This window comes from Battus philenor, unplaced genomic scaffold (assembly GCF_028537555.1).
Source record: "Battus philenor isolate CCGP_79_NKW_IND1 unplaced genomic scaffold, ilBatPhil1.0.hap1 SCAF_24, whole genome shotgun sequence".
NCBI lineage: Eukaryota > Metazoa > Arthropoda > Insecta > Lepidoptera > Papilionidae > Battus > Battus philenor.
The window spans coordinates 9,252,865-9,266,356 of record NW_027181687.1 but is presented as its reverse complement, the minus strand read 5'-3'; the positions used below and the strand labels follow the sequence as shown (position 1 = coordinate 9,266,356).

General features: G+C 33.6%; 1 protein-coding gene across 1 annotated transcript in view; it reads right to left on the bottom strand.

Moving 5' to 3' along the window:
• Positions 1 to 9,060, bottom strand: part of LOC137924715 (pikachurin-like) — a 144,531-nt gene extending 135,471 nt beyond the window's left edge. Inside the window, exon 1 of the mRNA XM_068768132.1 lies at positions 8,928 to 9,060. Within this exon, the coding sequence (XP_068624233.1) occupies positions 8,928 to 9,060 (133 nt within the window). The remainder of the gene's footprint in view (positions 1 to 8,927) is intronic.
• Between the last annotated feature and the right edge of the window lie 4,432 nt (positions 9,061 to 13,492).

Below are 13,492 nucleotides of genomic sequence, written 5' to 3'. Positions count from 1 at the left end.
CCACCCCGCCCGCTAGTCCGCTGATAAATGCTCATGCGGCAAACAATGCGAATTACACAACTACCACCGCTAAATCACTCAACACGTGTTTCATCCCTCCACGGGGCATCCACAGGAGTAATGTTACACCGATAAGTGCCAACAAAGAGTGAAACTCACTCTGTGTTGGCTGGCGGACGGTGTACTTTATTGCACGACCACTGCTACATAGCGGAAGTTGCTATATATTAGTCCTTTTCTTATTCTTTCCTCCATCTTATTTTCGGGACTGGGATTTACACCCTCCTACTTTTACCTTCCTTCTCTCATCATTCACAATTTCTGTCATTCAGCACACATTCAACATACAGCATTCACCGTCCCACATTACATTTACGCATCGCCTCCAATCCCTCGCACACTTCATGTTATACGGTTTTGTTTTACCTAGTGACGTCACCCACCACCCTGCAACAAATACGTAAGAAAGTGTGGCAGCTTTCCTCCTCTTCCAAAAGGGAAGCAATGCTCCTACCCACTTCCACTTTGCAAGTCACTCTAAGCCTTCCAGCAAGTAATTGTGCGTACAACGGTCTGGTCTACCGCTGGGTCACAGATGCACGAAGGACTTCCTTTGAGCTTAAACCTATACAGGTACTCTGAGAGTCTCGCATTATTATCAGTTAAACAATCATTTAACTGCAATGTACTTTAACATGATTGTAATAAGAAGGTACCATACAAAAATGTATTTAATTATATAAGGTTTCATATTGTATATTCTTGGAATATGATTGACGAGGCTTTTCAGCAAAGTAATACCTCGTTTCCTGTAATTTCACATTCAACGTTTTATATAAAACACGTGTTTATTAATTTAATGTCCCGAACATACCATGTAGACGATAAGCGCCCTCACAGGCTGGCACATGAAAACAATTGGAATGTGCGAACGTTCTTAATTACTTAAGTGTCGCCGTAGGTGTCAGTTAATTTACGATCCGCCCTACAAAATAGGCGGAATTGTTGAACGATCCACTTTTAATTATGTCGGTCCCGAGTGACGAGCTTTTAGGCCAATATTAGCTATACAACGTGTTCCGTTTTTCATTTGAATCGACGAAACAGAATTTAGAATTTTATTATAAAGGCAATTAAGTTTTAAAGCTTTTACAAGGTAAACGCATAGTACATGTGTCAGCACCTATTTCTGATTAAATTATTTAAAATTATCTCATTTTAATTTTCATAATTTTTATTTAGAATGCTACAGACAATGACTTCTGGTAGTACAAAGTCTAGTAATCCGAATTTTGTAAAACCGTTATTCTTACTATATTAACATTACGTTATTTATTATATCTGTAACCATTTATTTTTAGACAAGTTGTACCATTCATCACTTGACAGCAAATGATGCTATAAATTCACTCATGTAAAACATAACTTAACAACATTACCCTTCACAACTCCGATACGTTTCACTATGCGTCACGTTGTTTATTATTCCTGAAACCATTAATTTTTGATAGCAAATAAGCTATACATACCTCTTTTGAGCTTTTAGGTATATTATCAATCATCATTTGAGCCGCAAGACGTCTACTGCTGGCTTTACCCATAAATTTTTAACCATATGGTTTGCTGGCTTTACCCATAAATTTTTAATACGACCGCTTTGAAGCTACGTGCATCCAGCGTCTTCCGACAAACTTAAATTAGTCGTTTGTCCTTGTGGATGGGCGCTAGAAGTTTGAGCTTACCGATCTCCTCAGCAACTTCACGTGGCCATCGTTCAGCGCTCTTTATGGGCTGTTCACTGTTTTTTTAATTCGATCAATCCATTTGTCTATGTCCTTTTTTATTATTATTAGGATCTATATTCTACAGGCACTAGCGTTCATGCTTTTAATTTTACCATTACATTTAAAGCTTCCAAAAAAAAAATAAAGCTTACGTTTTTGTACGTTACGGTGTTTGGTAAGTCTCTTAAACTATTTCCTAATTTAAATCGTAAACTATATAAATCTAAATTAAATTCAACTAAATCTAAATTAAATACTAAATCTGAATCTAAATTATTATGTCTATATTTTTTTTCAAATCATCGGTGTCTTGTGCATCTTTAACGACGTCTTGACAATATCCAGTTTGTAAAATTACGGTTCGTGCGACCACTTCCTCATCCCTACTCCAATAGTTGCTGTATTCGGCATATTAATATATCTTGCGATCGCATCTTGAGTCTCGCTCGTGAAATCAACACAAAAGTTCGCGTGACGTGATATTACTACCACCGCATGATGGAGACTGTTCTACAGCCTGACATACATAAGTTGGTCTATATAGATTACGTATGTCTCGTATGACCACATGTATGCGTGTGAGAATAAAGCCACTATAGTCTAATTTGATATTAACTTGAATCAGATTGAACTCCCTTATAAGGCCTTCTTTTACTTAAAGCTATGGGTTCCAAGGCTGCCTTGGTCGTAGAAGAACCCTCAACAAACTTTAACAAGTCTTTTGTGGTCACTTTTACTACATTCTTAATTTAGTATATAAAACAATTTACATCATAATAGGTTTTTTTATATAAGTTTTTGCTTGATGAACTTTTTTAAATATATTTATATATATATATACATAAATATATATATATATATATGTGTGTATATAATAGAAAGAATGTATATTAATATAGATTACACATTGCAGTGTTTTCATTTATAAAGAGAGCTTCAAATTTTAGATTAATTTTTCAATGTTATTTTTAAACTGGCCAGTAGTAGTTTCAATATCATTCACATAAATTAAACCATAACTTATCACGTGTAACCTGTGTGTGTTTAATAGATGATATTGATTACATTATACGTATAATATACATGGCATATATTTCGTTCTAAATAGCTATTTTCCTACTAAATTATTTAATAAAGAGAAAGCAGCCCCTTGTCGCCAACCTCCAATTACGCGGGAATAACATTAATCTTAGATGTATATTATGAATACACCCTGCAGTCTAATAAAACTCGATTACCTACGGCGGACACTCCCGGGGTTCCCCGGGAATTGAATGTATGTGACAATGATACGACGATGTAATAATGATTAGCCTCAAAGATTATTTGTTTTTAGGAAATAGTATATAAATTGTGATTTTGCAGACTTGATTATATTATTTTAGGATAGACACATTATAACATCTATTCGTTTAAAAGCAATTTTTGAGGATATTCAAATTCAAAATATCTTTATTCGTCTAGTTGCAAGCGCTTTCAACTCGCAAGTTATTTTGATATAATAAATAATAAGTTACCACCGACTCCATGCTAATCTGCTGAGAAGAGTCGATTAAGTTAGATGAATAAAAAGTAGTTTATTATGACTTGTTTTTGGTACAGAATCAGTTGTTAGTTGTAGCATACTGGAGAAATTTAAAGTCAGTATTAAAAACATATTAAAAAAGTGTATATTGTAATTCTATTTAAGATTTGTATACTGATTTTGATGTGTGGAATTATATGTTATTGGTACTGACTTACTCAGAAAGCTAATTATTGTAATGGACATATTGTAGGACTATATATGAAAAAATAAACTATTGACTTTCACAACGACTCGTCTTAGTAGAATCCATACTAACATTTTATGTCGATTGACGACTCGAAGGAGCTTGTAATAGCCTATTTGAATAAATCATATATGATTTTGACTTTAATATCTCATGACGTTGCACTGTCAATCGAATATTGGAAGATTCCTTGAAATTGTATTGTATTGAAAGTATGTTCAACGAAATTGTACTAGTAATGTCTCCAAATCTGATATCGCCCCTTTTCCTTTAATATACTATTAATTAGAATCAGGCGTTATTTTTCGGAAGGCCATCCTAAGTAAGAAAATGACCAATATTTAGCCACTTCCGCACATGCAGTGGTAGTCGTGCAACAATGTACACCGCCCGCCAGCCCGCTGATAAATGCGTATGCGGCAAACAATGCGAATTACACAACTGCCACCGTTAAATCACTCATCAAGAGTAATGTGATGGCGGTGCACTTTGTTGCAAGACTACTACTGTGTGTGCGGAAGTGGCTAAATATTGGACCTTTTCTTACTTTAATATACTACTCTGTCAAGTTTTTCTCTTGTTTATATTTCACTGTTTTAATCAAAAATTTATCTGCTCTTAGCATGTTATGTATTAGACCATCAATCAGCGACTTTTTTAGCTAATTAGCTTCTTAAAAAAGCGGACGCTGTGAAACTGAACCAATTTATATAATCATTAATGTTTCGCATATATCGTCAACACAGTATCACATGAAGCACGTAACGAAAGCACTATAATCGAATCACTTCGGAAATAACGAGCTATTTCGCTTCAGAAAGGAAATAAAGTCCATCCATATATAGCTAATAAAGGGAGATACGGTAGGCGGGGCCGCTAAGCATTTACGACAAATCTATGTGGACTATGTTATTCTCGGAATTATTTTTATGTCGGTATTTCATTGACCTCGAGCACCATTCACATTTACGGCTTTAGAATAGATTCAATAGGCGACAGAGGAGGGCAGTTCGGTATGAAATTTAATGGAATATATTTATTGTGATCATATATTTCTTTTTTATATATCCTTAGCTAGAAATATAACTAAACAATAAACACTTTTTCGTCTTTTATATATATACATGTCGTCTGCTTACTCAAACAAAGCAATTGATAAAACACATAAAAGTTTACATAATAAAAGATTTATTGCAATCCTTTAATAATTGAAACTAAACTACACGGAGTATAAAATTACATGTTATAAAATATACTACTAATAGTATAGGTATGTGATGTATACGTCTTATGCAGGTGACGTTTAGTCAACGCGTGTGCGTATTTATTTCCTCTTGATCGCGAGGAAAATAAAAACCAAACAGGATCGATTTGGAATATTTTACACGTACACAGAGACTATTATAAACGGCGAACTATTCAAAATCTTTTGCCATATACAATAATAGCGAATAGCTCACTGGTTGTGTCCGAATTCAAATCAACGTTCGAGTTTTAATCCTATCGCGTAAAAATAATTTAATTCTAAAAATTCTTGTAGTGGCAAGCAATACGAAGCGTAGTCACGTGAACGATATATATACATGATGGTGAATATTGAAAATAGTTTGTATATTGAATGTGACAAATAATTACAGTCCTAATGTTTATGAAATTGAAAATCATAAAAGACAATATAGCTTCATTCGTTCCATTGCGTTTTTATTAAACAGTTCTTTAAATAAATCACCTAATTATTTTTATTTGCATTATAAAAAAAATGGCTAAATGTAGTTATCGACCGAGAAATCATCAGCAGGTAGATCGTTGAACAATGCAACTCTCATATTTACAGACAGTTGAAGTTTCTTTACATATCGCCACAGATTTGATGCTTTGAGGCAAGCGTTTATTTCGGCGGCAGTAGATCTTGGAATGACTGGTAGTGTTTATCGGAAATCGCCAGGTAATAAAATCATTGCACCACCAAAACATCTCGAGTCATTGCGCAGATCTCTTAATGTTTGGTCTAGTGCTTCCAATGCGCGTTTATGCGCCATTGTGCATTCGTCCCATGTGATGATATTTGATGCTACTAAAACTTTGGCCATTGTGGAGTGTTTCGAAATGTTACATGTCGGTTGTTCAGTAGTTTGAAGGTTTAATGGCAATTTTAATGCTGAGTGAGCCGTACGGCATCCGTATAACAATGTGGCCGCTATTCCAGAAGAAGCAATTGCTACCGCAATTTCGGATCTCGCACGTACAGTGGCCAAAATCAATGACATGAGGAATGTTTTCTCAGTTCCAAAAAAAATAAGCTATCATTTCCATCATCAATTGCATTAATCACTGTATCATAGACTTCGCTCTGCTTTGGATTCAACATTGGTACATTCGTTTGAACTGATTGAATTAATTCATGTGGATCATATTCACGTTGACGTTCCAATTCTCTATTAAATGCGTCATTCATTCCGCGATCTGGCGCTGGCATTCCTAACCTAACTGCCGCACATGAGGTAACATATATCTTCGATCAAGAGCAAAGCCTGTCTTTACTTTGTCTTTCACTTTATGTTGATTTGGGTATCTGAAATACCAACGTTTATTTTAAATATATACCTTCAATTTTCGAAGCCTATCTTTGATATAAATAAGCTTATCATTCATGACTATTTTAAACGCTGTTTTAAATACTGATGCATAAGCAAATACACAATCTAATATGGGCCTAGAGAAAGCGGTTCCGGTGAACTTTCTGCGGAACACGGACTTGCTGAACAAGATCTGTATCAAAGTTTCTAGTAGGATTCTACGTTTCTCGTGTTCATTAATGAAAGCACCCTGAATTCGGAATAGATAAACACTCACCGATAACTATGAGGAGAATGAACTCAAAACCATTTTACTAGACTATTTATTACTATTTATTATAAAGATCAAAATTTTACAATGTAGTTTTCTTCTAATTATTATTTCCTAATACGTTTTGGTTTGTGTCAAAGAATTATTTATAATCTTTACTTTTACGTACTTCATAATTTAACCTTTACCGGACAGAAAACATAATGACTGCTAAGTATCAATATGTTTTCTTGTACCATCAGGTTGTAAGATATGGAGTTTCTCATCCAATCTTCCCTTATTATCAAATGTTGAAGATACTATTAAAATTTATAAATTTTATTTTTATCAATAAAGAAATTATTGAAATTTAACTGCATAAGGTATATGCTCAGTTGGTAATGATAAACTGAAAAGACAGTCAATAGGCAGTAAGTTTTCACATTATCCAACTTGTCACCTCACACGTGCCATACGACCGCAGTAGAGAATTACCGTTGTCACGTCAGAGGTGACTTGCGACCGATAAGGGTTAATATTTCATCGGCTTTAATAGCGATAGAGCTGCCGATCTATTTTTTACGTAATGCATACTATGTCAACTATAAAGTTAGTTAATCTGTAATCTTATTTGAATAATAAAACAAATACATATCTTTTTACCTTCACTCTACGAGTAATAGAAGCAATAGTCGTCCGCCTGCGGGGTAAACCTTGTTAAGGTCGTCTGTTTGAGGAGGAGGACAAGAGGTCCAGCAGTGGAAGTCCCACAGCTAAAATGATAATGATAATGAAAGCAATCTAAGGTTATTGCTCAATGATATAACCTAGAGTCTAGTTGGATTACCCAGTGTTTGTTAAGGAAGATTCTTTAGGCAAAATAAAAAAAAAACGATACATTTAAGCCATATGATTCAACCCTAGATACTAAGAGTCGGTAGGACTCGCAAGAAAAAAAAACATTAATAAAGATCAGTACAGACAACATAGTGAATATTTTAAAATTAGAATGTTTCAACTCTAATTGCAAAACTAAAAATAATGCGTGTAATATAAAAATAGGTCATAAAAATCTGTTACATATAATGTAAAATTGTGATGAAGATTTGGAAATGAGGAAAGAAAGAACAGAAGAATAGAAGGAAGGAGTATTTATAAGTAAAGCCGGAAAACACATTTACTTGAAATGTAACTTTCCTGACACATCGCAGGGCGAACAAGAGCTCCCCGAAAACGGAGACCGAAAAAGAAAACACAGATATATCTAAATATTATCCAAGCAAAATATGAATGATGACGGATAAACGTTGAAATGATGAATGAATGATGAACTGCTTTACGTTGGATTCTCAAGAAACACCTACTCGCTTCCCATCCACAACAATGAATCAGTTTATTATTTTGTTTTTAGAACCTGTTTGCGAGAGTATACAAATCATTCAAGCGTAGAAATTATTTTGCCTGTTTATTTACCTTCTTAACTAATCTCGAAATCTTTTTATCCTTTTTTATACCCCCAATAAAATAATTCAATGATTTTAGGTGAAAAGCCTCTACAACACTCTAATAAATTCTTGCTTCTGCTTAAACGTAATTAATTAAAAGAATTTTTATTTTTACTAAAAAATGGAGTATTTTATTTTCAAGTTTCATTATTGCATATAGTTTTTTGTATAATTTAAATAAAAATCTTCTCTAGAGCTTTTGAAAGTACTATTTGGGAATCTCAACGGTATTTCTAAAAAGAAATTCTAATTTTTAAATTTCTGCATTTCCACATCGATGCAACGCAATAAAGGTGAAGGAAAATAAATTTCTCGTCTAATTCAAGATATTCTGTATGCAAAATTGAATTCGAACGTTTTCGACTTTTGATGTATTGGTCAATATGCCCTCGCATAGATAGTTCTTTAGGTCAAATTTACAGTAAAAATTTATGAATCGATATTTCATAAGAATGTAAGAATTATTTATTTAATGTAGGTATTATTTTGACAGTTAAGTTTTTTAATCTGTTAAGAGATCTACACATCAGTAAGGCTAGGTTAAAAACATATTTATTTATTCATTTATTTACTTGCACTTTTTAATATTAGAACAAAATTAAATAAGTTTTTTTTTTCTATACATAATAGGGATTGAATGAATGAATGAATGTATAGTTTATTTACTAAGACTTAATATATGGTGCAATGGTAATATATAGTTATCCTATCTAAACATCAATGGTTTCGGATATATTAAATTTAATAATTTTTTAACTGTTCCGGCAGACTTTGTACTGCCAGATGTTATTGGCCTGTAGCATTCCAAGTAAAAAATAAATGAATGTAAAGTACTTCAAAATTATCACATTAAAAGCTCGCAGTCACAAAGCTTTAACTTACTCTTTACACAAAGTGATTGCAATATTGCGGAATTTTAGAGCAGAAGATGTTTCGCTTTTTCCCGAATGCTGTCTCTCCGAGTTGCATTAGGCGTGTGGTCTGTTTCTTCTTCTGGACTTGCTTTGCTGAAAGGAGACGTGTATTAAGTAATAGCTAACCTTGAAAAGCTGCCTCAAATCGCACCGGCTCCTGCGTCGGTGCGCGGGAAATGGCCGACGCGAAAAGCGCGGCGAGTAGCGCCGCCATTGGCGCGACCCGCGGCGCAGCCATCTTACCACTACGCCATGCCATTTCCGGCCATACTCGAGCTGGCACGCTAACTTCCTGCGGACAAACAGAACCGGCAGTGAGTAAAGTGCAAACAAAATGTAAAGTACACCAAAGGAAAAAAATATATAAAATAGTATAAAGATAGGCACATTGCGATGACAATAAACCGATAGACTCAGCATGGATAAGCTCCCTACTAAAGGAACGAAGACGTAATCAAGGTCGTGGGAAGTGGCTGAATGCGGGCAGTGCAAGATAAATTATTGTGGCCGTCATTGGGGGAGCCCTATACCTTGTAGCAGGCTTCTATCGCCTAATAGATAACGGGTGAATAGCAAAATTTTTAAATATTGTAACAAATAAAATGTAGAGAGAAGCAAAAAATTGAAACGTTATAACAATGTTATTAAATCAAAACAACAAGTGTAACCTGTGGTAAAGAATTGAAAAGGTGAAGAATGGAATATCTTGTAAAGGAGATAGGAAAGGTAAAAAAAGACAAATTTTAAATAAAAAATGAAATAAATTGAAACCCGAAAATATTGTCCCTGTACTTCGTAGGAGAAAAAACAGAAACTGAACCTTGATATTGATATAAGTATTTTAATAAAATTAATAATAATAAAGTCCAAATCGTACCAGTAAACATAAAACAAAAAAATCATTATGAAAAAATTCAATCTGCTGTATGAAAATATAAATAAAAATCAATTTTGCAAATATCTATCGCTACTAAATAACAAGTATGCATTACGAATTGGACTAAAACTATGGATCATGGTATTCTTAAAATTATAATTTATTGCTGTATAGTACATAAATTTCTGTAAGAACATTAGAATAAAAAAGCAGGGATTCGTTCTAAAACCAAAATAAGTAATAATTGTTATTTGTAAACCGTGTACTTCAAAATTGTGTAATAAAGGAGTAAGGTGCAATCACGCCACATTGCTAACTAAACTTTATTCAAAAATTCTTCTAGCGAAATGCTAACACAATTGAATGTGTTATTCAAACGGCGCATTAGTAAAATTCATTTGACAGTAAGCCTCCGCAGCGAGCGGTCGTGTGGATCACATCTGAATACGTTTCGATTTATACGGGATTTATAACACGAGTATGGGTTTTTCATAAGCTGAACGATTGTGTAGAAGTATCGATTTACATATTTCAGCCTCTTTTTCTATAATGTCTTTATCGTACAGAGTAATTGCTGTTAAATGTTTAATTAGCTATTATAGGAGGAATTCTATTGTTAAGAATAACATATGATTTTATGGCCCCTGTTATTGGGATCCTCTCGTGTTTTCCTTGTCCAGGGACAACTTTTTAAATAATTGTCTCAATTTATTATTTTATTTTCTCGCCCTTCTTCCACTCTTCTCAATTTTTCTCACTCATTTCTCTTTTTCCCCGCACATAATCATTCATTCTTTTTCATTCTATTACCATTCATATATCACGTTTTTACTTTCACCATTTTCTCTTGGAATGCTTTTTTACGAATTAAATGTATTGGTATAATAATAACGAGATGTGGTCGACGATGGTGGGCTTTATAAAAAGCTCATGCTCGCCCAGAGAGCAATGGAGAGGGCTATGTTTGGAGCTATGCCGGGGGACCCTATCAGCAACGAGGAGATTCACAAAAGAACCAAATACATTGACGCGGCAAAAATTTCACGTCTGAAGCAGCAGCGGGCTAAACACTAACTCATGCAATCGACACCTGGTCGAGTTGTTCTCCAGTGGTGATCACGAGCTTTTAGACGTGGTGCAGGTAGGTCTCCTACTGATTGGAGCGATTACATAGTTAAAATCTGGGAAAGACTTTTTTTAGGTTAATATATGTTCCCCATATCATGTTTCGTGCAGGGACATTGTCTTTCATTCTTCTCAATTACTTGTATAATTTCATTCTCTCCTTCACAATCTTTTTCTCCCCTTCTATTTCATATCTTCCTTCACATATCACCTTCCTTCCCTCGTTTTCATTCCTAGATCACACAGGTCGGGGGAAGTCACTGAATACGAGCAGTGAAGACCAGTCGTCGTGGCGATCTTTGGGGAGCCCTGTGCCTTGAGCCATATATTCTACTTTAAATCTTTATACCTCTAGTCAAACATCCCGTAAGTTTTTGCTTTTAAACTCAATTAATTGTATCTGTTTTCGTACCAAGCCCTCTGTATTCTTCGGCGACCAAGAACACGAAACTGTTTGTTATAAACGAGACGACCTGGTTGTTTTTAGATCAATTATGTTCAGTGACATTTACAAGTGAACGTTATAAACAGACACGGTGTGTTGACTTAAACATTTGTTATTTGGGGTTACCTCGCACAGGGCTGTTAAATTCCAAGTTTAATTTTATTTAAAAGTATTGATGCAAATTCGTCAAAAATCTATGCTAAAAACTGTAGCTCTAACCGCAATTAATTGATGAAAATTTAAATATAGACGCATAAAAAATGCGATCTATATAGCTTTAGTTAAAGTTGATTGTATTTTTATTTAATGGATTTATAAGCTATATATCCTTCAACATAAACTAAATATATGTAGGCTATATATATTTAGTTTATGTTGAAGGATAGTTTAGAGTAGGGAACTATAGAAATAAATGGAGGTTCTTCATCTTAACAGAAATGAAAGACTATTGCGTCGAATAAACCAATAGTTGTACTATATGGTACGCTATTCTAGAATGTTTGAATTCTCTATAATATCATTAAGGTTTTCCTCAGTCGCGTGGCATTGAAGTTATGGTTCCTGTTGCACTTTAGCCGTTATTTGATGTCCGCTGTCTATCAATAAGACAAATATACTGGCAACCGTAGGGATTCCCAGGCTAGCAATTGGGCCTTATATAGCTATTATCATAAAGTGATGGAATTCAGGACAAATCTATGATTGAAACTAAAGATTTTGCTGGTAATAAAAAATAGAGATTCTTGTTAGATCAGAGCTTGCTTAAAACTCTTGTAGCTGTAATTCGAGGAATGCAATTAAAGATAAATATAGGGATAAATACGTTTATTCAACATAGGAACTTTTAACAGACTCTTTCTGATCGTCAAGGTGTTATAGTTGTGGAGAAGAAGCAGGAAGAAACTCCACACTAACACGTGTTTAAATAAAGTTTAACACTGTTTTATAATACTCTATTTTATCATATAGCCTTAATGAAATCAAAATAATCAAGGTACATCACTGCCAATAATTCCTATCATTTAAATATTCATTTGTTGAACAATAAGTTTTATCCGTCCATTTATTTAATATTCATTTTGATTATTATTAATGGTAAATGTTTTGCGGTATTTTTAAAAAAAATATGATTCCGTTTATTACAAATGAATTAGAGACTTTTTGCAGTCGGAACTTTGGTACGGTTAGTTTTTCAGTGTCTTATAAATACACTATATACGTCCCATATTTTTTGAATTCAATATAATTATTTTCAATGTACAAAATATTATCATAAATATATTGTGAGGCTATTGTAAAAATATTTACCTCTTCAAACCGATCGCCTCTTGAAGCTGACTATTACAGCAAAGCTCAATTTGATTCTAATTTCTTTTAAATTCCGCTTGTCTAGCATTCATCTTATGACGTAAAGATTTGGTCCCTGTAAATAACCAATGTTGATAGTAATATTAATAATTATATGAAAACAAAGAATGACGCATTATTAGTAAATACACTATTAGGATCACATCGGTTAAAAATATTGACTAACTTTAACAAAATAAAGTAATCATTCTTTATAAATCTAACCTGAAAACGTCATATACAATTGGGAGGAAAACTTATGAACTAAAAAACGATATTCAATATTCAACATCAGATCTTCTGAATAAAGCAAAGTAATCCTATAAATCCCGAACAAGCAATCAGTTGCTTCGGCACAATAAAGAAAAGCTGATTTAATTCAGAGGAAAAGAACCTTAGGTATCTAAGACATTCGAATAACCCCCGAGCCTTATTCCGGCCGATTTTCTCTGTAACTGTTACACAGAAGGCTATAACGTCGTTTTGCCGACCCTTCGCTTAAATCGTCTGGATCGATTTCCACTAGGGTTGGCAAATGATCGACGTTTACTTAATTTTTGTTAACTTTTTAAAAATTTGTACGAAGTTCATTGGACAAAAAAAAAGATTAATTTGCGGCCTGTTAAAAATTAAAATATATATAATATTAAATATTAACGAAAGCTCTATCACGATTTTTTTAATAATAAATTTGTATTAATATTTTTTGTAGTGGAAAAATTTATACATTTTTATTTAGTAAAAGTGCTAGGAAAATGCAGCTATTTTTAAACTTTTGGTAAATAATCTAAATAATACAGATGTTTTAAAACAGAATGAATTAAGCCTGATCGTAAAACTATGGGCCGGCGGATTTAATAGAAAAACACAGCCAAAATTATATTTTTGTGTAGTCAA